Source organism: Ammospiza nelsoni, chromosome 20, assembly GCF_027579445.1.
Source record: "Ammospiza nelsoni isolate bAmmNel1 chromosome 20, bAmmNel1.pri, whole genome shotgun sequence".
NCBI classification, from domain to species: Eukaryota; Metazoa; Chordata; class Aves; order Passeriformes; family Passerellidae; genus Ammospiza; species Ammospiza nelsoni.
In genome coordinates, this window is record NC_080652.1 from 2,677,261 (window position 1) to 2,702,694 (window position 25,434).

Sequence of the window (25,434 nt, forward strand, 5' to 3'; positions counted from 1 at the left end):
TCCCATTGTGCCAAATTGGTGCTTGGACTGGGAGAACTGGTGTGCCAGGGTGTTAAAAACCAGCTCTTGGGGGGTGTGGGGTGTGCGGTAAACTCTGGTTTCAGGGCACTGTTGTGTATAAAAGTCTGTGTGTGTGTTTCCAGTCCATTCAAACCCACACGAGTGCTCCTGGGGCTGTGTGCAGCATGAATGCAGAGCGTGCTCGTTGATTAAAGCCAATGAACCCCTGACGAGCCCTGCCCCGTTTCTCCCCAGGATGGAGAGGTTTACTGCATCGACGCCCGTTTCTATGGCAACATCAGCCGCTTCATCAACCACCTGTGCGAGCCCAACCTCATCCCCGTGCGGGTGTTCATGTCCCACCAGGACCTGCGCTTCCCCCGCATCGCCTTCTTCAGCACCCGGCACATAGAGGCTGGAGAGGAGATCGGGTACGTGCCACCCTGCCATGCTGGGCCTCTGAGGGCTCTGCTGCTCCCCAGCTGCCCCACTCCATCCCTGTGCTCCCTCGGGGTCCCCCTGAAGTTTGCAAAGCTCCAGGATCGACCTGGCCGTGCCCACTCATAGCCCTGAGCCCAGTGTGGGTAATAGGAAAGGGGGGATTGTGCCCCTGTGCCCAGGTGAGACCCCACTGCAGAGCTGCCCCAGCCCTGAGGCAGTTATTAGAGCAGTGGCTGCTCCTAGGATGGGTCACGGGCTAGGGTCAACTATGTGGTAAGAATGTGCTTGGTGTGCCATTGAGAGTTAGAGATTTTCTTGTAGGTAGAGGCTTAGTAGGAGTACGAACACATAGGCCTGGATTATTGCTACTGCTACTTCTAGAATAGTTAGTAAGAAGAGAACTAGTGAGGTTCCTCCAGCCCAGGGAGGAGCTGGAGCTGCTGGAGAGATCCAGAGGAGGCCACAGAGCTGCTCCAGGGCTGGAGCCAGGCTGGGAGAGCTGGGGGTGCTCACCTGGAGAGGAGAAGCTCCAGGCAGAGCTCAGAGCCCCTGCCAGGGCCTGAAGGGGCTCCAGGAGAGCTGGAGAGGGACTGGGGACAGGGGATGGAGGGACAGGACAAGGGATGGAGGGACAGGACAAGGGATGGAGGGACAGGACAAGGTGGAATGGCTTCCCACTGCCAGAGGGCAGGGTTAGATTGTGTTATATAAAGGAAGAAATCTGTCGGGATGCTGGATACCATCGATCACTGTAGCCACACGCTACTACAAAAGTCTTCCACAATGAGGGCAGTGAGGCCCTGGCACAGGGTGCCCAGAGAAGCTGTAACTGTCCCTGGAGCTGTCCAAGGCCAGGCTGGAGCTCTAATGGAAGCTGTCTCTGCCCATGGAACAGGATGATCTCTGAGGCTGCTCCAACCCAAACCACCTCAGGTTCTCTTTGCTCACTGACTGCTGTCTCACTCACTGACCCCTCCTGTCTCTCTCTCTCTGTTGCAGCTTCGACTACGGGGACAGGTTCTGGGACATCAAAGGCAAATTCTTCAGCTGTCAGTGCGGTTCACCCAAGTGCAAACACTCGAGCTCGGCGCTGGCGCAGCGGCAGGCCAGCACCTCTGCCCAGGACACGCAGGAGAACGGGCTGCCCGACACCAGCTCGGCCGCCAGCGCCGCCGGCCCCTTCTGACACCCACCCTCCCACCCCAGGCACTCACGTACTGTCAAAATTTAAAGAGAGAGAAGAGAGAGAGAGAAAAAAAAAAAAAAGACAGACACAAAACAACACGGAAAATTAAAAAAAAAAAAAAAAGAAAAAAGAAAAAAAAAAAGAAAAAAAGAAAAAAAGGAAAAAAAACCCCGCTCAAGGAAAGCCAAGGGTTTGTGACACTTAGGGCTGTGCCACCGACTGTTACTTGAGGAAGGAGTGAAAGCATATCCCACCTCTGTGGCGTTGTTCTCCCCTCCCTGCTCCTGGAAAGCTGCTGGGTTTCACAGCTCTGTGTGCAGGGGTGGCTGTTGCATTTTTTTGGCCCCCCGAGCTGTCCTGGTGTCCCCTGTGAAGGCGCTGATGCTGTCGGAGGCAGGGGAGCCCTCCCGCCCGTGCTCGGAATGCCCTGGAGCCCTCCCGCCCCTCCGCGCCACAGCAAACTCTGCATACTTGATGGGACTCGGTTCTGGGAGGGAGCTGCCTCTGGGTGTCCTTGGCACAGCCCCGGGGCAGGTTGTGCTGGTTGGTTTTTTGTTGGTTTGGTTGGTTTTTTGGTTGGTTGGTTGGTTTTTTGTTCGTTTTTGTTTTTTTTTTTTTTTTTTAAATATATGAATGAATAATTCCTCCCCCATCTCGCAGGACGTTGTGGTGGGGCCCTACAAAACACCCTCAGTTCTCTCCAAACCCTTTTTTCTCATCTGATGAGAAGAATCCCAGAATCTTTCCCTGTGATCCCAGGCTCTCTCCCTCCTGGATTTTCTCCGTTCAGACCAGCTCTGCTCCACGCCCTGCTCCTGTCTCAGTGTTGGGTTCCTCCGTGAAGGAATTCCCCTCACCCCATCCCACCAGTGGTTTTAGAGAGAGAGAAGGCTGAAGAGGATTTTACAAGACACTAATTCCTGAAGAAAACCAGTTTTTCCTCCCCTTTTTTTAAAGATAAAGTGAATGATATATATATTACAGAGGACCTGGACTGGCTGGGGTGGACAGACGTGTCAGGGTGAGAAGATCCCAGCTGCCACCAGCTCGTCTGTTTCCACCCCTTTGCTCCACGCTGGGCACCTTGGATTGATTTTTAAGCCACATGCTATGAGGTTTCAATAAACTGATTTATTTTTTACCATTATTGAAACATCGGGGACAAGCATTAAAAACATGGAAGAAAAAAAAGGCAAAAAAAAAAGCTTAAAAAAAAAAAAACCACAAAAAACAACAAAACCCACAAAAAAACCAAAAAAACCAAAACGACAACAAAAAGAAACCACAAAACAAAACGGTGCTGATTCTGGTGTGATTTTTGCTCACCACGTGAATATAAACTTATCAATTGTATAAAAAGAACAAAGTGATTTTAGTATAAAAATGCAGGAAAAAAACAAAACTTTTTTTAAATTGTTAGTATTGTAGTGTGAATAAATTTGCCATCACCTTTTGTGTGGTGGCTGGGCAGGTCATTATCTTAATTTTTTTTTTTTGCATATATCTTTAAATACTGTAATTAGTGCAGTAACAAGTTTTTTTTTTTTTTGTTCATCTCTTCTAGAACATTCATAATGCCATCATGTTTATTATTATTATTTTTTTCTGTTAATGTTTTTGACAGTTTTAAAGGGGCAGCCTTTTGGCTCTGATCATTTTCTTGTTCTGTTTTCAATGAAATCAATAAAAAAAAAGAAAAAAAGTGCTTTAAAAGGAGTTTGGCTTTTTTTGTCTGCTTTGGGGGAGGGATGGCCCACGGTGGCGCTGAACTGCTCCTTGATGGCTTGAAAATGAAGAAAGCAACAACAAAAAAACAACCATTCCTGCAAAGAAAAGTAGCCTGAGTGACTGTTTGCTGTTTATTCTGAGGGTTTGGGGTTGTTTTTTAAATGTTGTTATTAAAAGTTTGGGATCTTGAATTCCAGTCCTAGAAGGGCAGCACTGAAGTTTGGGGATCCTGGGATGTCTCCCCACCCCCATGCCAGGGGTGAAATAAAATAAAATTAAATCAAAAATAGCGAGGAAGGAGGTGAGGGGGAGAATCTGCCTGGAGCAATCCCTGGGGATGTTCCCAGCATGGAGCTCTGGGGGATTGGCTCTGCCAGGGCTGGTTTGGGGGTGCTGGGACTGAGCAGAACCTCCCTGGCACTGGGGACAGAGCAGCTCTGAGGCACTGCCAGCCAAAATCCCATAAAGATATTCCTAAAGGGATTTAAATATCCTTAAGGGTTTTAAATATTCCTAAGGGTTAAGATATTCCTAAAGGGTTAAAATATTCCCGAAAGGTGTAAAATATTCCTAAAGGGTTAAGATATTCCTAAAAGGTTAAAGTATTCCTAAAGTGTTAAACTCTTCCTAAAGGGTTAAGAAATTCCTAAAGAGTTAAGATATTTCTAAACGGTTTTAAATATTCCTAGAGAGTTAAGATATTCCTAAAGAGTTTAAATATTCCTAAAGGGTTAAGATATTCCTAAAGGGTTTTAAATATTCCTAAAGGGTGAAGTTATACCTAAAGGGTTTTAAATATTCCTGGAGAGTTAAGATATTCTTAAAGAGTTAAGATATTCCTAAGGGATCTTAAATATTCCTGAAGGTTTAAATTATTCCTAGAGAGTTAAGATATTCCTGAAGGGTTTGAAATATTCCTAAAGGGTTAAAATATTCCTAAAGGGCTTTAAATGTTCTTAAAGGGTTAAGATATTCTTAAAGGGTTAAAATATTCCTAAAGGATTAAAATGTTCCTAAAGGGTTAAGATATTCTTAAAGGGTTAAAATATTCCTAAAGGATTAAAATGTTCCTAAAGGGTTAAGATATTCTTAAAGAGTTAAAATATTCCTAAAGGATTAAAATGTTCCTAAAGGGTTAAGATATTCTTAAAGGGTTAAAATATTCCTAAAGGGTTAAACTATTCCTAAAGGTTTTTAAATATTCCTGAAGGGTTAAAATATTCCTGGAGAGTTAAGATAGGTTTTAAATAGGTTTTAAATATTCCTGAAGGTTTAAAATATTCCTGAAGGTTTAAAATATTCCTAAAGGCCCAGCCTGGTTCCAGTCAGGATTGGGGAACACGGAGGGACCTCGATGGGGGGACATGGGGGGACCTTGTCCCCCTCCCAAACTGGGCAGGGAGTGAATAAATTTTGCTGTCTGTGGGTTGGGTTGGGTTGGTTGGTGAGAAATGATGGATTTTGCTGCTGGAATTGTGGAAGATTTCACCCCAGAGCTGTGGGGACATCAAAGGCACCCGAGGGCCCCAAAGGCATCCCCGGCCCCTCACAGCTCCAGCCCGTTTAACCACGGGTTAATTACAATAATACAGCTCAATATTGCATAATTAAACATTGGCATTAAAAGAATGTGCTTTCATTGAAGGGGAGAAGTGGAAAAACCCCCAGAGAAATCTGATTTCTGGGCGTGATCTCCCCAAAGTCAGCATTGCCCCTGAGGTGTGGGGTGGGCAGGTTTTGGGGACCTGGTAGAAGTCACACACAGCCCCAGTGACCCCCAGCACTTTGGGGGATTCCTTCAGTTTTCTGTGCAAATAATTGCAATAATTAAATAAACACAATTTGTATCCCAGCACTTTCCCAGCATTAAGGATGGCAAAGGGGTGTTTATTTTCACAGGCATTTTTGCAATGCCAGCAGGACCCAGCTCAGGGACAGGGGAGGCCAAAAACCCCCCCAAAAAATCTGCAGTGGATTTGAGGGGTCAGGAGCCAGGAAATGTGGGCAAGGCCACTCAGTCACTCTGCTGACCCCATCACTGGTGGCAGTGGCTTGTTGGGACACCTCATTTGAAGGATGCACCAATTTTATTGTGAATATTTTACCCTGAAGCAAAATTAATTTAATGTGAATATTCTGCCTTGACTGCTCCGTGCTTAGCCTGGCTGCAGCCCCAATTTTACTTTTGCTTGAAGGAGAATTTTTCCCTTTAACTCACGGGCAGCACCTGCTGCAGGCTCTGGGGCAGCAGGGCTCCCTTTGCTCCTGGCTCCAGACTTTGCTTTTCCTTTGGAGCCTCCTCCCCTTGGCTCTGCTGAAGATGCAAAGATCTTTCCGTCCCTCCTTGGCTTTTTCCAGGGATTTTGGCATCTTTGGGGTGTTCCCATGGTCCTGCAGCTGTCCCATGGTTGGATGCTGGATCTGGGCGGGGTGTGGGGGAATCCCACAGGTCCCCCACTCATCCCTGTGGCTGCAGGGAGGGCTCCAGAGCAAAGCCCTCATTCCAGAGGGCTGGAGGAGAAGCCACTCTCCTTCCTTCTCCATGGACATCCCTGCTCCCTTCCTTCTCCATGGGATATTCCTGCTCTCCTTTCTTCTCCTTAGGACATCCCTGCTCCCCTCCTTCCCCAAGGGACATCCCTGCTCCCTTCCTTCTCTGTGGGACATCTCTGCTCCTTCTCCCCGGACATTCCTGCTCCCCTCCTTCCCCAAGGGACATTCCTGCTCCTTTCCTTCCCCTGCTCCCTTCCTTCTCCCACCAACCCCCCCCAGTGAAGGTCAAGGACCCCCAGCCCAAGGAGGAGCCCCCATGGTTTTGCCCTGAGCTGCAGGATGGGATGTGGGGGCTCTTTTTGGGGTCCTGCCCCGCTCACAGCCCGGGGGGCACTGGGGATGGGGTCCCTCACTGCAGGAGGGGCAGCTGATGGTTTGGGGGCCCTGCTGGGGTCAGGCCAGGGGAGCAGCACACGGGGCTGTCCCTGCTCCTGAGGCTCTCCTGCTCCAGGGAGGGCTCAGACCCAGCTCTGGGGCTCACAGGGCACTGCAAACCCTCTGCACACCGAGCTGAGGAGCTGCCCTGGCTCGTGCTGGGCAGGGGGTGCTGGAAAAGCACCCAAAGCAGCACCTGGGCTGACCTGGGTGAGCAAATCACAAAATTATCCTGGATACTGGAGCTAATCTGGCTTCTCTTTATAGACTCCTTCCCTCTCTTTGTGCTGCTGTGACCTCCTCCTCTGAGGAGGAAATGTGAGCCGGGCTGATGGTTATCCTGCAGCCCAGGTAAGAGTTATAAAATCCCTATAAATGTGGAATTTCACCCCACGTCTCATTTCTGAGCCTTTGCCAGAGCTGGAAGAAATATTACTTTATCTCCCTGCTAGCACAGAATATTCCCTTGTCTGCTGAAGGAGCTCCCTTATCACCCTTTTAATTTCCTTTCTGCTGCTCCAAGCAGGATGCAAAGCCTCTGCTGCTGTCGCTGCAGGAAGGGCAAGGCCTCCATGTCCTGGCTGTGAGAGACAGAACCAGCCTGGGGTTCAAGTTTAGGGCTGCAGGAGGGATGGCAGCGATGAGGGGACAGGAGTTGGTGCCAGGGGAGGTCAGGCTGAGCCTCCCTGTCCCTTCCTCAGGTCAGAAATGGCCTCAAGGCCCAGAAAAAGCAAATATTGCTGGGTGCTGCCTGTGGGGAAAGTGTGCTTCACCTGGGAAGGGGAGGTTGGACAAGCATAGCCCAACACTTGAGCTTTTGCTCCTTTCTCCTTTTAATCTCTGCTTAACCAGTGTGAGAGTCATTAACGAGGGCTCAGCCCCTCAGGACTGGGTTCAGGATCTGCTGGGGCTCCCTCGTTGCTGGTGGCACTGGGGACACACACAGGGTCCTGCTGGAGGTCCCTGTGTGCCACAGGAGGGGACAGCACCCGGGCAGGGAGGGACACCTGGGTCACCCCTCAGCATCAGAGGGACCCTGTGGGCTTTGCAGGGGTCCCAGGATGAGGGAAGAGATGAGAATCTGACTCCATATTTCAGAAGGCTGATTTATTATTTTATGATATATATTATATCAAAAGAGAAGGATATATTAAAACTATACTAAAAGAATAGAAGAAAGGATTTCATCAGAAGGCTTGAAAGGAAAGGAAAGAAATGGAATGATAAAATCTTGTGACTGATCAGTCTGACACAGCTGACTGTGATTGGCCATTAATTAGAAACAACCACATGAGACCAATCACAGATGCACCTGTTGCATTCCACAGCAGCAGATAATCATTGCTTACATTTTGTTCCTGAGGCCTCTCAGATTCTCAGGAGAAAAAATCCTAAGGAAAGGATTTTTCATAAAAGATGTCTGTGGCAGGACGCAGCAGCCCCCACAGCACGGAAATGCCCCCGTGCCCAGCAGGTTTTTAATCCAAAAGTGCTCTCCAGCCCTCTGGGATGGGTGGGGGAGTGCCAGGAAGGAAGATCAGGCATGAGGAGAGCCCCCACCGTGTCACCTGGACCTGATCAGCGCCAGCAAAGGGTTTGTGGAGCTGCTCCTCTCCCTCCTTGCTCCTGGAGGGATCAAAGGTCCCAGACCTGCCCCAGGGCTGCCAGTGTGTTGGGAAGGATGAAAGTTTGACAAGAAAGTCTCACAGATATGTGTGCTTGGCTGAAAGATTTTTGAATGTAGAATTTGAAGAACGAATAGAGATGGAAGCAAGTTTTGATATAGAAGAAAAGAATTGCTGAGCCAGTCTGACTGGATAACCAAGGAGGCAAAGGGTGTGTTAGTTAGAAGGGGTTTTATGGCTTAGAGCAAAGGATAAACCCACCCCAAACAAGAAGATGTTTGTACCAAGCAGAAAGAGAGCACAGGCAAACAAGTCAGCAAAGTTGCAAGTAGAAAAAAGGTCTCAGAATTTTCCACTGCGAGAAAACTGAAAAACAACTTCTAGCTTAAACTGTAATGTACTGACTTTTAGTGATTGGAGAACAGTGACATGAATATGGTAATTACAGTAGTTATGATAGGCTATAGGTAATAGTTAAGGTATAGATTGGTTCTGCTGTAGGAAGATGCTCAGCAAAGAAAAGTCTATAATGCATTGTAACCAAACCCAAAGGGTCTCCAGGCCTGCCTGCAGCTGGAGCTGACAGCTGTGGGCACAGCTCTGTCACCCACCACCCTGGGCTGCTGTAACACCTTGGGTACAATAAACTGCATTTTGGATACAATAAACTGCATTTTGGAGAGCCCCTGGAGTCCCACATCCCTGATTTTGGCTCCTACACCAGTGAAGCCACCCGAGCCTGGTATTGAGCTGGGATTAAATTCCCCTTTACAAAGTGTCCCAGCTGCCCTGGGAGCAGGGCCTTGGCACAGCCAGGCTTTGTTTAAACCCTTGGAGCTCTGCACCCTGCCAAGAATGACAGGAGATGACATTAGAAGGGCTGGTGTTGAGCAGGGAGCCATTTGCCATTTGCTGCTGCAGGAACACACAGTGCTGCACACGTGGATCCTCCCTGCCCCTCCACAGGGGTTGGCAAAAGCCTCAGAATTCCTGAGAGCCCAGCAGAGCCTTTGGGATGAGTTAATGTCCAGGAGGTGGCAGGGAGCTGTGGGCATGGCAAAGGTTGCATTCTGCATTTGGGATGTTTTCTCTTCCCCAAGTGTCCTGGTCTAGGGCAAACTTGGGAGAAAACCTCCAAAGGGGCCCCTCCAGAAAGCAAACCCACATGGCTTCTCCCCCCAAACGGTTTGGGAAGGATTCCTCGGAGAGAAGTGGAAAGAACCTGTTTGTTTAACAGGCACAGCACCCCCAGCACACAGAATGAACAATACCAGCTGACACCACTCTGTCACTGCTCTGAAAAAGATGACAAATTCAGAAAGTCTCTCTTGGGGGTGGTCGCTCTGTTCTCAGTCCCTCCTGTGCTGGGGCAGCTGCTGCAGCCACAAGGTGCAAACTCTCGGTGTTCCCAGGGCCCAGTCTGGAGCAGGTCTGAGTGATTTCAAAAGAGGGAAAGGAGAAACAGTCCAGGGAAAATTCAGATTGCTTAGCTAAACTAACTAATGAGCAGAAGCAAAAAGCAAGAGCAAAAGCAAAAAGCAAAAGCAGCACCATGCACTGCCCTGTCTGTGTGTCCCGCCAGCCATGGGGGAGTGGCTGATAAGAAACCAGAACAAAACATTCACTCTTCAGAGCCAGTCTTGAAGGCACAGAACAGATATCCAGCATACACAGAACACATGGATGGGGATACAAGCATCATAACGCCACCCTAGGACACCAAGGAAAGTGGGGACAGGGGAAGTGTCACCCCCTGATCCTCTTTTCAGGCCAATTTACTCTTGCCCTGATTGTTTAAGATTTTCTAAGTCTTCTGATGTTTGCATTTTTGTAACGAACTTCCTCACACACTTTCCGTAAATAACTCATTGTTTTGCATTCTTTTATGGAGGAGGAGAAATCTGATGGGCTGTTGGTTTGTGCAGTGTCATTGGAGAGATTGCACTGTCACCCTCCAATCCACTGTCACTTTTGGAAATCTATAAATGTTAGAGTCAGAAATTAAAAAGTCTATTTTTACCTTGAAAGAGTAGTGTGTCCACATTGTGTTATTTCGTGTCCTATAGTGACAATTTACCCTATTTCCAGCCCCTCTTCCAGGCCATAAACCCCCAGTGCTGGGGGCTGGGGCCTGACCTGGGTGAACAAAGCCTTGGGGAGATGCTCTGTAACCAAATAAGCTGGAGCAGAGCTAAAATGAGGATTTTTGGTGTTGATCAGGTAGAAAACAAAACCATTTTGGGGCTGGAATTTTTCCCTTCTGCGGGTTTGCTTTTTGCTCTGCGCTCATCCCTTGGGAGCCTGGGAATGTGAGGAGGATGGAAAGCACCTGGATGTGGAGAGCTTCCCCTCTGGAGGAGCCTCCATCTGTGTGCTCAGAATGAGGCTGATTTAAATGGTGATTTATTTGTCTGCAACGTGCAATAAGCCTGGAAAAAAAAAAAAAAAAAACCCTCAGCAATCCTGGTTTGAAAAGCAAGAAATCATTGAGGTTTTTCTCCCTCCTTTCAGAAGATACAGAGGCAATGAAACAGCAGTGATGGGTGAATAATAAAACCCCTCTGTGGAGCTCACTGGTGCTAGATAAATATAAAGCCCCACTGATGCAGGGCTCAGGGTGAGCAGAAAATATTCTACCTGAGCAGCAGCAATTAGTGCACTTGGCTTTGCCTTTGTTGTGCTCTGTAAATACAATTCTGAGCAGCAAATAAGCAGATAAGCTTTACCCAGACATAATAAGACAAATATCCTTTTCTCCTGCCTCTGCTGGGAAGAGAATTTCTCTCTGGTTGTGCAGCTGTTGGGGGAAAATCGCTGGAATAAATTGCTTGGGAGTTTGTGTGCAGCAAACACGGCCTGCACCATTAGCAAAGTGACTTTGTAAATGAATAAAAGGGGAATGGGGAAAACATTCTCATTTAGATTGTGAAAATCCCTTTGACACAGGCTTGAGCTGGAAGAAGTTGAGGAACTTCTGTGGCATTTTGTTCTCCTGATGCCCAAGCTTCCCTCCTGCTGCAGGGGCTGCTGTTCTGCCCTGGTACTGAGAGGAATGAGGGATTTGTCTTTACAAATCAGCTGTGGGTCTGCTGGTGGATAAAACCAGCACTGGGAGATAAAAGGAACAATGGGAAGGATTCCACTGATTGATGAATGGAAAAAGATATTTGCTTTTACAAATAAACTTTAGGTTTGCTGATAAATTAAACTGGACATTGAAAGATGAAAGAAACAATGGGGGAAAACCCCAAAATTCCATAAGAATTAAAAATGAAAAGGGAGGGTTATGCATTAGAGGGAAATCTTTGGTATCAGGTCTTCTGGGAAGTCTGAACCTCTCAAGTACCTCAGCCAATGGGGAAAGAGAAAAGGGAAATTGGGATAAAAAGGAGGCTGCATCCTCCAAAAATTCGAGAGATCCTAGGGGAATGCCCCATGGCCTCTCCCTTTATTGGAATAACGTAAAAGGACTCCTCTGTCTCCTTTTTGGACATAAACCTCTGGTGTTTGTGGGTTGATTTTCCTGACAGTGCAAACCCCCGGAGCTCTGTGGGGAGCAGGAGGGGTCAGAAACCCGCCCTGCTGGGGATGCTGGAGCTGCCCGGGGCAGGGAAGGAGCTTTCCCCAGTTATTTGCAAGACTTCCATAATTCTTCCCAAATTATGGGCACAAAAAACGCCACACAAGGGGGCTGTGTGGGTTGGCTAAGCTCTGGGAGGCTCGGGCTGGAGCTCAGGGCAAGGCTCTGCCCCCAGAGGGTGCTGGCACTGCCCAGGCTGCCCAGGGAATGGGCACGGCCCCGAGGCTGCCAGAGCTCCAGGAGCCTTTGGGCAGCGCTGCCAGGGGTGCCCAGGGTGGGGCTGCTGGGGGAGCTGGGCAGGGACAGGGCTGGATTTGATGATCCTGGTGTAGCTGCATTTCTCTTCTACAGAGAAAAGCAAGGCACGACTTCCCAAGAATATTTCAGAGAATGTGAACCTCAGAAATATTCTTGGGAAGTCTTGCTTTTCTCTGTGAAGAGAAATGTGGCTGCATCCTGGTGGGTCCCTCCCAGCTGAGGGTGTTCTGCGGTTCTGCCAACTCAGATGTTCCTGGATGTGCAGTGGGAAGGGAGGTGCAGTGTTGGGGAAGATGAAACAGGAAAGCCTTATAAATATGATTGTCTGGAAAAAGATTCTGAGAATATAGAAACTATAAGTGAGATTGAAATGAAAGCAAGCTTTGAGATCCCTCAGTTACTGAACAACTGGAAAACAATGGTGTGGCCGGCTGAAGGTGATTCCCTTTTGATGGAACAACACCCTCTGCTTGCAGACAGGCCCAAGGGTCAGAGCAGACCCTACAGCTTGGCAGGAGGGGCCCAAAGAGGAGTTTGTAGGGTTTAAAATGTAACACAGTGTGGTAATGTAATGATTCTTATAGGCTGTATGTAAATGCTATAGGATTTGTATCTTGTACTAGATTGGTTAGTGAGAATTAGAATATTCAACACAGAAGATGATTTATTGTATTGCAACGGGAACCTCGCTGTCTTATGCTTTTGCTCTCTTACCCCTTTTACCCTCTCATCCTCTCTCTCCTCTCTTCTCTCATTCCTGCTCTGAGCTGTGTTTGGCAGCTCCCAGCAGGGCCCTGCACCCAGGCCCTTTGCAATAAAGTTCCAGACCTGGCAGCAGAGATCTCTCATCTCCATCCATCCCCACCATCCCACCCCTGACCCTCTGACAGTGCAGCTGCCCAGGGAGCTCCTGTGCTGATCCCATCTCACCCCACAGCCCTGAAGGAATCTCCCCCTGCCATTCCTGGCTCCTGCTGGTGCTGGGCAGAGCAGGGGACACACAAGGGGTCCCTGGGAGCCCCCCCTGCCACACCCCAACTGAAACATTTCTCTGGACCAACAGCTTTGCTGCATATTGGATTCTGTTAAAGGAATTCAATTTGGAGAACACCACGCCAGGCAGAGGAGGAGGAGATGGGCAAAACATGATGGCTAAATAATTCCAATTAACCATTCCAGACCTTTCTGGCTAATTCAGTTGGAGTAAGTGTTGCCTGGTGTAGGGATCTGCAGGGCTGAGATCCTCCCACAGCTCCAGGGAATGTCTGGGATGCTGAGGGCTGGACTGGACCTGAGGAGAGCCTGGTTTGATGTTATTGAGCTTTACTTCTTGAAACAGAACAGAGAAGGAAGAATCTGGACTGTGGAGCAGAGCTCGGGTGCCTCTCCTGCAGCCACTTCTCTTGGCACATAAAATGATTTCCAGGCTAATTCCTAAATCGGTGTAAACATCAAAGCAGTGCCTGGAATGGGGCAAATGATCCAGCTGAGCTCTGCTGTGGAAAAACAACCCAGATCCCAAAGTGAAGCTTTACCAGAAGGCTGGAGATCAGCCCTGTGCTTTAAAGCCAGATATTTGTGGTAGAGAAATTTCACTTAATTTCACTTTTCAGGTTCTTAATTATTCTTCTTTGACTTTCTAAGTATCTGCCCCTGGTATTGAGACCAACAAGTGTCAGGCTCTTTGCTTTCTCCAGCTGCATTTCAGGGCAATGCCCAGATTTGGATCACAGGAATATTTACTCATCACTGAGTGCTAACAATTCCTGAGATTTCAGCTCAAGATCAAAGGAAGCTCAAGCACATGGAGGTTTGGGAAGTGCTTTGCAGCTCTGACCAGCCTGTCTGGGTATCACACTCCCCAAATCTCTGCCAGAATCACAGAATGTCCTGAGCTGGGAGGGACCCATGAGGATCACCAAAGTCCAGCTCCTGGCCCTGCACAGAGCAGCCCCACAGATCCATCCCTGTTCCTGCAGGGAACATCTTCCCTGAGCTTCTAAACCATTCTCATTCCTTCAGTTCTCTCCTGTGATAGCCCAAAAAAGTGACAATAAAGACTCAAAAATTGTTGTGGGTTTGTTTTTTTTTCCCTCTCCGTCAATGTTTGAATAGCTCCCCATGCCTCTTGTCTGACAACATCTTCCCTCTTGTTTTCCTTCCTGGTTGAAAAATCTTAATTTTGATCATGAATTCTTTGGGTCACAGCCCCTGTGTCTGTGTAAGTTCATGAGGTTTATGGTCACTGATTCAAAAACCTCTGAGAGAAATCCCAAATCTTTTGGTGCCTTTTTTTTTTTTTTGAGCATCATGGAAAACACTGATTTTCTGCTTGATTTATCATCTTCTCCTCTTTTCCATTCTTCTGTGTTTTCATTCACTAATTTGATATTTCTCTTTCCCCTCTCCCTTCTGAGGCTTTCCCCCCTCTGGGTCTGTGGGGAGGCAACACAAAAATTTTCTCTGAGCAGCAAAGGCAGCTCCCACCCAGCGTGACCCAGGCTCTGTTGGGTCTCAGGGCTTAAAAACAAATTGTTGCTGCTGTTGAACAGCAAAAAAAGATCCTCAAGTGCCATTAGCTGGGGGGTTCTGAGACCTCCAGCTCCCCACATATGGGGGAACCCAGAATTGGGTTTCTTTAGGGGTTCTGCAGAGGCTTTTTTCCCTCCTTCTCTTTGCAAAGTAGCTGAGCTCTTGATGTTGGTTCATGAATCTTCGCTCTGCTGGAGAGATGCAGGTCTGGAAGCTGTCAAGGAGCCTCTTTTATGAGCACTTGAAAGCAAAAAAAAACCCATAAAGAAATGGGTGCTTGAAGAGTAGATGGGACTAATGAAGCTTTTTTATCTTGGCAATTTGTGTCTACACAGAGTGGGGGCAAGGGGAATCCTACAGAGTGTTGCAAACCCATGTAGGGCAAGGCAGTTAATAGGATGAAAATGAAATCAATATCCAGGGCTTAATTAAGAAGCTGTTTTTATTCACAGCCCAGGAAAAATCCCCCCCCATTCCCCAGATCTGAGGTGCCAAACCCTTGCTGGATTGCAGCCTCACATGGGCTGTGTCCTGCAGGTCCCTGACAGCACAAGGGGCTGGGCAAAGGTGATTTCTGGCTGTTTCTTCAGGAAATAACAAGAGGAGAAGGCAACAGGGGAAGAAATGAGGATGCAGGCCAATGGCTTCAAACTGAAAGAGAGTAAATTCAGCAGGATATGAGAAAAAATCCTTCTGGCAGGGTGGGCAGGCCCTGGCACAGGGTGCCCAGAGCAGCTGTGGCTGCCCCTGGATCCCTGGCAGTGCCCAAGGCCAGGCTGGGCAGGGCTGGGAGCACCTGGGACAGTGGGAGGTGTCCCTGCCATGGCAGGGGTGGGATGGGATGAATTTCAAGGTCCCTTCCAGCCCAAAGCACTCTGTATTCTATGATGCCATGATATTTGGGATCAATCCCAAACCCCAATCACTCCCTGAGCAGGGACTTGTAGAGCCAAGGTGGGATGAGAGGGAGCAGCCCCTGGGAAGGACTGAGCTCTTTTGCTTTGGTGCCTCTTGCAGAGCCAGCCTGATGTGTTTATTTCTCAGTGAAGTGAGAAATGCAGCTGTTCCCAAGAACTAATCCTTTCATAAACTCCTGAAATAGGAACAGTACAGACCCACTAAAGAGAAATATTCTAAACAGTGACTGTGCTGCTCAGATATTGGGTGTTACTGAATGTTTCAGGACTAGAGCAGGCAACCAATTTCTGATTACAATACCGATGTGTTGTTGTTGTTATTGCTGTTCTGGTCACCTATAAAATGAACAAGGCCCTTGGAAATGTTCATAACTGGAGGGATGAGGACCACAGGCAGTGTGAGCATGGGCTGGACCTGCTGTGTGCAGGGGAGGCTGCTGGAGCTGGGTGCAAATGGAAGAGCAGAAATGTTCACAAATATCCTGCAGGGCTGTCCCCCATCCCGGCAGGGAGGTGACACCTCAGCGTGAGTGAAATGGTCAATTCCTCTCAGATTTCATCTTCCCAGGCAGGGTAAATCAGTCTCAGGGATGTTTGCTGGTTTGTATGGGATTGGTTTCACTGGTGACTGCCCCAGTTTGAGCCCTTTGCTGCTGCTGGGATTCAATTCATGCTGTTCCCAGCTCTCCCAGCTTTTGGGAACCACCTTTCCTGCAAGGTGAGCTGCTCCCTGGACAGCACAATCAGCCTGTGTGGCTCTGGCTGCCTGTTCCATGCTGTGTCTCCTTCTCCTGCCCTGCTTGTGCTGTGTCCAGTGGGGCTCATCTGAGCTGTGTCCCCCAAATCCTGCCTGAGGGGCTCCTTGGGAGCAGGGAGGGATCCTGGCAGCGTTGGGAGCACCAGGATGGTCCCTTCCCCTTTGTCCCCTCTCAGCTCAGCCCCCAAAATCAATGGGGACTTGTCAGGGGCGTTTGAGGACACTGCCACGACCTTGCTGCCTGTGCAGGAGGTGCCACCAGCTGTGCTCAGCTCCCCAAATCTGAGCAGGAGATTGCTCCTGCAGGAGATGCCGTGGCTCTGAGCTCTGTCCTTGCTGCTCTAAATTGTAAAGAACTCACTCTGCTCCCACCAAACCCTTCTGGTGATCGACTGACCCCTGCTCCTGGTGGTTTTGGCCTTCATTCCTCACTGGACAAATGACCCATGGGGTGGTGGCAGTGCTGGGAGCTGAGCAATTCTCATTTCCATTCCATCCCTCTGATTCTCCCATTCCAGGAGAGGATGTCAAGTGCATTCTGAAATCCAGGTTCCCTGGCAGGGAAGCTGTCCCTCCCCTGAAGAACTGGGAGCTGTAATTACTGTGTTTAACTGGCACAGATGCCAGGGCTGCAAATCCTAGCTGTACATCTGGATTTCTCCAAGGAACAGCAAACGCCATCCCTCGACAGGAGGGAGAGGCAAAAATCCAGCCTGGGGAGAGGAGCAGCCCTGGCTGCATCCAAAGCTCACTGAAGGAATGTTTGATGTGAGGATCACAGAGGTTTCTTGGATCTTCAAGAAACTTCTGGGCATGAGAAGCAGAGTGAAAGTGCCTGTGCTGGATGGGCTCCTGCCCAGCTGGGCCAGCAGCACCAGCTCTCCCTGCATTTTCCAGGTTTCTTCCTCCAGGAAAAGTCCAAGTCCAGCAGATTGAGATGGGGAAACTGCCAAGGAGAGAGACAGAGGCTGTGGGTGTAGCATTCACATTCTCTGAACAGAGACATAATTCTCTCTCTCAAGTTTTTTCATGGAGAAGCACAGAGAGAAAACAATTTTTACCTCTGCTTGCTGCTCCTACTGTTATGCACATGTAAAATGTGTTAAAAAATTGCTTACCTAAAAAAATATAGTAAATAAATTCTAGTAGAAATTATTTATGTTAATTAATCTATCAAGTCCAAACTGTGTAGATTGTCAGTCTACAGTCACAAGTTTTTAAGTTAGTAATAATATAATATAATATAATATAATATAATATAATATAATATAATATAATATAATATAATATAATATAATATAATATAATATAATATAATATAATATAATATAATATAATATAATATATCTCTTTAGTATATTTGTAATATAATATAGTATTGTTTTAATAAAACAAGTGTTCAATATTCTAAATCAATAGAATTAGATGGCAATCATTTCCCAGATGTTGGGGTCACCTTGCTTTTCAATATGTGGGGTTTGGAATTTTTTATTTAAACCATAATAGAGGTTTTTTTTGCTATTTTACGACCATGGAGAATTTCTGCAATTGCAGAAAACCAAGAGATGGCACAGGAGAAATAATCTAACGGAATTTGCTTTGTAATGGAAATAATAATGCAAGCATGGGCTTGAATTGAACCTTTAAAAGTGCATGTGACCTCCCTTTGGAATCCCACAGGTTTTCTGAATTATATTCATATTTGTCTTGCAGAAACTGCAGTCTGATGTAAAAAGCCTCGGAGCTCCAGGACACTGAGGTGCTTGTGGGAATCCCACAGGGTTGCAAGCACTTGCTAAAGCTTTGCCTCGGTTTTTAAAGATGGAAATGCTTCAGGGCCCTTGACAGTGTGTTTGTGCTCCAGAAGCTTGCAGTGGGTTTAGTGAAAAGCTGCCAGACCCCTTCAAGGCCCCTCTCTGACCACTGGGCTCCCCTTGCTGCCAAAGCTGAGACAAGAAAATGGCTCTCCTGGTCCTAAATCTGCTTTCCTTCACTTTATTTATTGTTTTTAACCCCTCTTCTTGCCAGTTCTTGTGCTGTGAAATTGTCAGCTGTGGTTTCTTCCTCTAATTTCCCATCTTCTGGCATTGCTGGGCCTCTCCTGCAGCACTCCCTGCAAAAAGCTTGCTCAGCTCTGTGCATTTGGGCAGTTTTTCCCTCCTTTTGGGGCCAGCCTGTGCAGTTGAGGCACAGGCAGCTGTCCTCAGCGAGGTTGGAACCATCAACTCTTCAGCCATCTGAAGAAATAAATGTTTGGTGGTGGCAGTGTGCTCTGTTTGCTGATTAAAATGATCTTCTCGGCAATAGAAGCTCTCAGTGTCTCCTCTGATGTGAGGAGGAATAATTAAGCCCTCTCAGTAATGCAGATAAATAATGCCTGTGGAGAGTCCTGAGTGCACCATAAATCAGCAGCCGCGCTCCTGAGGTGCCACCTCCCCGTGTCCCCGTGCTGGGGGTGGCAGCGGGCTCTGCTCACCTGCTGGCCCCCAGTGCCACCTGTGCTGGCCCTGCCCGAGGGCTGTGCTGGTGCCCCAGTGTCCCCAGGGCCCGCCTGGCACCCAGCAGGGCTTTATGGCAGCTGTCCCTCCTCCAAACAGCCCTGCCATGGGGAGTGCTGCCAGCCCTGTGTCAGCTCTGAGGGGAAACCTGGCCTGGCCTGGCAGAATCCAGGCTGTGAACACATAAATACACATTTACATAAATTTAGTATATATATGTAATATATATATATATATATATATATATATATATATATATATATATATATATATATTATAGATGCATAATATTTTGTATATATACTTATATACATATATATATTATATTATATATATATGTATATTATATATATTATATATATGTATACATATATTATATATAAATGTATATATATGTGTATATGTATACGTATATACATATATATATTTGTATATATATGTACAATATATATGTAATATATATACTTATATAGTATATACACTAAATATTATACATCTATAATATAGGTTAATTAATGTATAATATATATGCAATATATACACTACATATGTATAATGTATATTTAATATATTATATTAATATATTAAATATTACATATATACTATATATGTAATATATATACTATATATGTTATATAGTATAGACAGTATTAATATTATTTTTATATATATTAATATATATAATATTATCTGTTTTATGTATGTACATGTGTAAATAGCAATATTTCAGGTTTTTTCTTTAGTTTTCTTGTTTGAACTTTGGGAGCCCAATCTGAGCAAATACTGGGTATAATGGAAGAGATGAGTGCCTAACAAAGAGATTATCTGGGGAAAACTGAGGGAAATATGAAGAAAGGTGCAACTTTACCACCCATCAGGGCATGGCTGTGCATTCTGAACTGTTCCTATCATGTTTATTTATTGAATCGTAATTTTTTTGCTCTCTGCTCGAGGCTGTTCTCAGGTTTTCTGTGTCAGAGGAGGTGATGGTGCCTCTGTTTCAGAGCACCAGGAGTTCCTGGCAGGGTGCATGGTGGTGGAAGGGAAATGCCTCATCCTTGAGTGTCCCTGGCTGAGCTGTGATGGATTCTCCTGGCCTGGGGAAGGCTTGGGGGATCCAGGCATCAAGAGAAGGGGGGTTTGAGATGGAGGAAAAATTCCTGCTGGGAACTTGGAGTACAGATTGGGTGGGGATGTTCAGATGTCCCCCCTGCGCAGCTGCTCTCAAGACTTGAAGGCACGAAGCTTCCACCAGAAGTTTCCCCCCCGGAGGAGCTCAGGGTGGGCAGTGGGTGCCCTGCTCTGCTCCTGCCTGTCCCAGGGCCGGGGGAATGGGCAGTGATGCCACCTGGGGTCTGTGTACAAATCACAAACGGGATGGGACTGCTGGGAACGTGCCTTGAGCTGTTTGATTTTCCAGCATCGTCCTCATTACATGGTTATGACAATGGGAAGATGCCAGCAGCTCACATCCCAGGCTGCAGACTAAGAAATTAATGTTACAATTTACTTTAGAAGTTTTTTGACCAATCGCACACTGACAGTAGTTCTATCCAACCACTATAAGCACACGGACCTTTAGTTAAACAATGCTTGCTTATTTCCAATACCATACCTGCTTGTAAGCCTTAAAACACAACACACAGAGCTCCATTATTAAGCTTCAACCTTCCTAATATCTTGCTACATAAACTTTCCTGTAGCTTAGGGAGTTATTCTAGACAATGTTAATACACAGGCCATTGTTCTATTTGTCCTTGTTTTTCTACAGTTTAAATAATTTTTCTGCTGACCTATCTCATGGCTGCTGCTTAGCTCTAATCACAGTTCTACTGCCTCTGGGGCTGCCTTTTGCAGCTTTCCCAAAACTCTCTAATTTTGTAGGTTCCCACAGGCAGAAAGGGAGGAAATCCCGCTATGAACGCCCGGAGGAGCCGCGTGTGCCGTGCCCAGGGTGAATGGGCAGAAAGGGAGGAAGTCCCGCTGTGGACACCCGGAGGAGCCGTGCCCAGGGTGGCAGAGCTGGCAGCTCCTCGCTCCCTCCAGCGCCACTCCCGGGGCCGTGTCCCGCTCCCGATGGAGCCAGAGCTGTGCTGGCAGCGGAGATGCCCCCGGTGCCCCAAAGAGCCGCCGTCCCCCGCCTCGTGGGACACTTCCACTGGCGATTTCCTTTGCAAATGATTGCACTTTCAAGGTCTAAGACAGAAACCCTCCTCCTTGACGAGGCCGCCCTGCTGGGTGCCAGGGCGAGCGCGGGCAGAGCCGCAGGTGACACTCAGGGTGGCTCCGAGGGAAGGGTGGCACCCCCAGCCCCTGCCCCACTGCCCCGAGTGGGGTGAGCGGAGTTTCAGTTCTGCCCGTGCCGGAGCAGAGGGCGCTGGAGCCCCAGAAAAATCCCGAGGATGCGGCTCCAGGGCGGCTCCAGAGCCGGCGGCTCCCGCCGCTCCCGGGGCTGCGGGGAGGATGCTGCGGGATGCAGGGGCTGCTTGAGCTCGGGCAGGGATGGGCAGCGCTGCCCCCGGCCAGGGCTGGCTCTCAGGGCGGTTCCTGTCCCAGGAGTGCCCGTCTCGGAGGGTGGGGATGATGATTTTCCCTCAGAGTTGTTTTCCCGTTCTCTCTCAGCAGCTCCGCGCAGTTCGAGGAGCCGGGGTCTCGCTGGGTTTCTGTCCCTTTCTGTCCCTCGGCCACCAGCGCAGGGCAGCGTGGGCTGCTGCCCCTCCACGGGACCTCTTGGGCTTCCAGAATCTCTTCCTTGGCATCCTGAAAGGGAAAAGCGCTTTAAAATGCGAGTGATCACCTGCTTGTGTATTTGGGATGGACACTAATCAGCACCCTCCAGCCCCTCCCTGCTGGTTCTCTAGCTCGTATAAATTCCTCACGTTGTTAATTTAGCGCTTCAATGCGGTGATCTTGGTGCATTGACACTTTCCCCCCCGTTCCGGCACCCTGGGAGCTGATTTTGGGGCTTTCCCACGTTCGTGTTTGGTTGCGCTCTGCTTCCCGCCGGTATCTTGGTAAGAAAATAGGAAATGGTCTCAAGCTGTTCCAGGGGAAGTTTAGGTTGGATATGAAGGAAAGTTGCTTCTCTCGAAGGGTGTCAAGGACTGGAATAGGCTGCCCAGGCAGGTGGTGAAGGCACCATTCAAAAGTCCTGTGGATGAGGCACTTAGGGACATGAGAGCCTTGGGAGTCCTGGGTGGACTCAGTGACTTTAGAGGCATTTTCCAACCTAAAATTTCAGTGATTCTATTTCCTGAGGAGCTCTGACTCGCTCCCGTTGGCATCGAGTGAAATTGTAGCTCCAGCCTGAGCCTCGGGCTGCAGCTGGCGCTGGTTCCGTGGCACTGCCAGGGGTGGCACCGCCAGGGGTGGCACCGCCAGGGGTGGCACTCCTCAGGTGTCCCTGGGGCTGCAGCTGTCGGACACAGCCTGGCAGGCTGCGGGCAGGGGGAATAGCATCTCCCCGAGTTCAGCCAAGGTGGGATAGGTCCCTCGTTCCCCGCCGCAGCCCCGGGGCTGTGCCCTGTGCCCTGTCCCCTGTCCCCTGTGCCCGGCCGGGTGTGACACGGCTCCCGGGCACCCTGAGCGGTTTCTTTGCCTCGCAATCCCGATCTTCTGCCATCAGCGAGACAGAGCAGCTCCCCTTCCCCCTTTCCTTCCCGCCTGTGCAGTGGGATCAGCTTAAGGGATTAACTCCTCCTGTTCCTCAGCCTCTCCTCTCGGTGCCGTGTGAGCCAACAGAGAGAGCGATAGAGACTCTGTGTGACCACAAGAGATTAATTAAACAGTAAGCCCTAATTACTGAGGCTAAGGCTGACCGACTTACTGTGTCTGTAAAATAGCTGAATACTTAATTTAGACGGGAGTGTGGACATAACTTTCACCATTAGCTGAACAAACAAGGAGCACCCGAGCTAAACGGAGCCTGATGGATGTGGGGCTTCCACCGGAGCAGCCTTGGGCTCCCTCCTCCTCCTTCTGCCTGGATTTGGGTAGGGGGAGCCGCTTTCTGAAGCACGAACCTGCCCCAAGGGAGTCCCTGCCTGTCAATGTTATTCAGATTTCAGGCTGCTCCTCAAAGTCGTTGTCGTTTGCATTTCACTGCAGGTTTGGAAAAAACAAATGGGGGAGAGGCTGAAAGGCATAAAAGCAAAGCCAAACCCCAACTCCCAGTGCACGGCAGTGGAAGTAGGGCAGCCAGCTCCTATCCCTGCCTCTCAGTGTCTTTACAACAATAACAGATTCTAGGAAGTGAGGGTTAATCTGTAGCTGCAGAGTTTTTTATTGTGTTTCTCCCTTTCCGTGTGCATTAACCTTTCAGATTTAGAAGGCTGTGCAGTGGGCATTGCTTTTTTTAAAAAAAGATTCCTATTATCTGTGTGTGCTGCGTGGCTCGTGAGCCAGTCCCAGACAGAGTGACAGCATTCCCCCATTAACTGCAGCTCATTGAGCACTTCATCAGACCTTGAATCGGTGTCTTAGGTGGACTGGAGGTCCCGGGAGGGTTTGAAGCCTCGCTGAGCTGAGCACTCTGCAGAGGAGGAGAGAACATCGCAGGATCATGGAGTAACTGAAACAGGAAAACACAAGCGAAGGAATTTTGGTGCCTGTTTTGAGATGGGGGAAATGGTGATTTAAAGGCTGAAGGTGTGGCTGTGTGCCTGGGGTGTTAAAATGCTCATCACAAAGCCTTGGGGATCCCTGGCCCTGGTTTCAGCACTTGGCCAGCAAACCTCAGCTCTGTAAGAGCACAAACAGCAACACACTGGCCATCACAATTAATGCAGAAAAGGGCAGAAATTACCACTGCCCTGGCTTTGCTTCTGTGTATGTCACATGTGAGTGAAGGTATTTGCAACCTCATCCAGGAAAAGTTAATTAAAGACCCAATTTTTAGGGTGTCTTGCCCACATTTTTGCATGCATGATCAGTTTTGGTTGTGCCATAATGAACTGAAGACCCCATATGGGAAACTGATCCACCTAACCAGGTGGCACTAAACCCTATTCCCTTTCCTGGTTAAAAAGGCCCAAACCAACTTGAAAATGGGAATATTTGGAATGGTTTCAAAGCCAGTCCTGGGAACATTTCCCTGTGGTGTTTTCCTGCAGAGGTGGTGCTGTGTGAGGTGGGTGCACCCACCCTGGCCCAAGCTGCACCGGTGTTTCCAAAGGATGAAGGTGAACTGGCTGCAGCTGCAGAAATCACTGCTGTCACTGCTCCAGGTTGTTCCTGCTCCATGGTGATGCCCTCTGAGCTGGGCTTGCCCAGCTAGCTGGTTTCAGCAGCTCCACAGCAAAGGCTCCTTTATTTAGTACAAGAAAACACCGTAGAGATTCTCTGTTCCCCCTCCACGCCCTCGCTCAGGTGTGTGGCATAAGCCAGAGCCTGATCACTGATGCTGAAAACACATTTTGGCCACGTCTTTGCAGCTGAAACCTGCATGGCAGCTGCAGAGCTCTATTTTCTCCCTCAATTCCACAGAAACAGCCATCCTCCAGCTGAGGTAGGAGAAGGCTTTGAAATGTGGTGCTTTCCTTGTGTGGTCTTCAGTCCCCAGGTTCTTCAAACCTTTGGAAACCTTTAGGAATCTGGGCTCTCCTGCACTTTGGGCATTTCATCCCAGAACGTGGCAGCTGTGAGCATGGAGCTGTTTCCCTGGCTGGTCATTTCTCATCTATGCCTGAGAAATTTCTCTTGCCCATCACTGAGAGAATGAAAATCTCTCGGTCTTCAATCAATGATAATGCTGAAAATAACCCAGGCAGTGTGTGACTCCTGCTGCAGTGGGATTTGACACCTGATGCACTGGGAGCTTTGTCCAGCAAACTCCTGTGGGGGACAAGCACAGAGGGGCTGGGTTTTTGTCTTCAGCTTGCATGAACAAGTGACTGGTGAAATTCCCAAATTTCTCTGGCTTTTTTGCCCATCTGGCTCCAGATCTGTATGGTAAATTCATGGCGAGCCCTTGGCAGGGAAGAACAATGCATCTGACTCCATGTTCTCACAAGGTTAATTTATTACTTTATTATACTATATTATATTAAATAATGCTGTGCTATACTAAAGAATACAGAAAAGATAGTTACTGAATGCTAAAAAGATAATAATGAAAACTCCTGACTCTTTCCAGAGTCCTGACACAGCTTGGCCCTGATTGGCCAAAGAGTGAAAACAACTCCCAGCAGAATGCAATGGAACAATCACCTGTGGGTGAACAATCTCCAAACACATTCCACATGAGCACAGCACAGGAGAAGCAAATGAGATAAGAATTGTTTTCCTTTTCTCTGAGGCTTCCCAGCTTCCCAGGAGAAAAACCCTGGGTGAAGGGATTTTTTCAGAGAATGTGAATGCCACGGATCTGGACCTGGTGCTCTGTCAGTTCTTAGGATGCTCCTGCCTCTTTGATTGCCAGAGTGAAGCTCATGCAGAGCTGAGCCTGTACACGACTCAAGCTCAGATAAAGTCGGATTTGAAAAGCTGTTTTGACATCGAGATGCTGAGAAGCATCCAGGCAAATGTTCAGAAGAGCCTAAGGAGAGGAGAGACATGAATCTTAAGGAGGATTAGATGTCTAATCATTTACCACAGACAGACATGTACTGAAAGACAGGCAAAGACTCCCCAAATCTCCCTCTCCTGGTGATCAAGTCCTCAGTTAAATTGAGGTCCAAATAATGGAAGAGAAGGTGTGAAGTTGTCTTTCCCTGCTGGCTGGTCTTGGAGACCAATGGGGTAGAAATGATCTTAGAAATGTTGTGGAAAAATAAAAATATGAGGCCTGATATACTTTTAAGTTGCTTTTATCTCTCATCTTCTCACAGTTCCCTGCCAAAGGCACTGTCTGTGTGCAAATACTTTTTTCCCCACAGAGCAAACCCTGTTCTGGTGGTGCTGGAGCTCAGAAGGGAACTCTGAGCACCACTGAGGTGTCTTGTCTCTCTTCAACCCATGGGCAGCTTTGTGTCCCCCTGTGCTGTG

The 25,434-nt window shown here is 48.2% G+C and overlaps 1 protein-coding gene across 4 annotated transcripts in view; it reads left to right on the top strand.

Annotated features, from left to right (window-relative positions):
- LOC132082216 (histone-lysine N-methyltransferase EHMT1-like) overlaps positions 1 to 2,922 on the top strand; it is a 123,513-nt gene extending 120,591 nt beyond the window's left edge. For all 4 annotated transcript variants that reach the window (XM_059486383.1, XM_059486384.1, XM_059486381.1 and 1 more), the window contains 2 exons: positions 256 to 431; positions 1,441 to 2,922. In XM_059486383.1, the coding sequence (XP_059342366.1) occupies positions 256 to 431; positions 1,441 to 1,627 (363 nt within the window). In that variant the 3' untranslated portion in view covers positions 1,628 to 2,922. The remainder of the gene's footprint in view (positions 1 to 255; positions 432 to 1,440) is intronic.
- Positions 2,923 to 25,434: the final 22,512 nt, after the last annotated feature.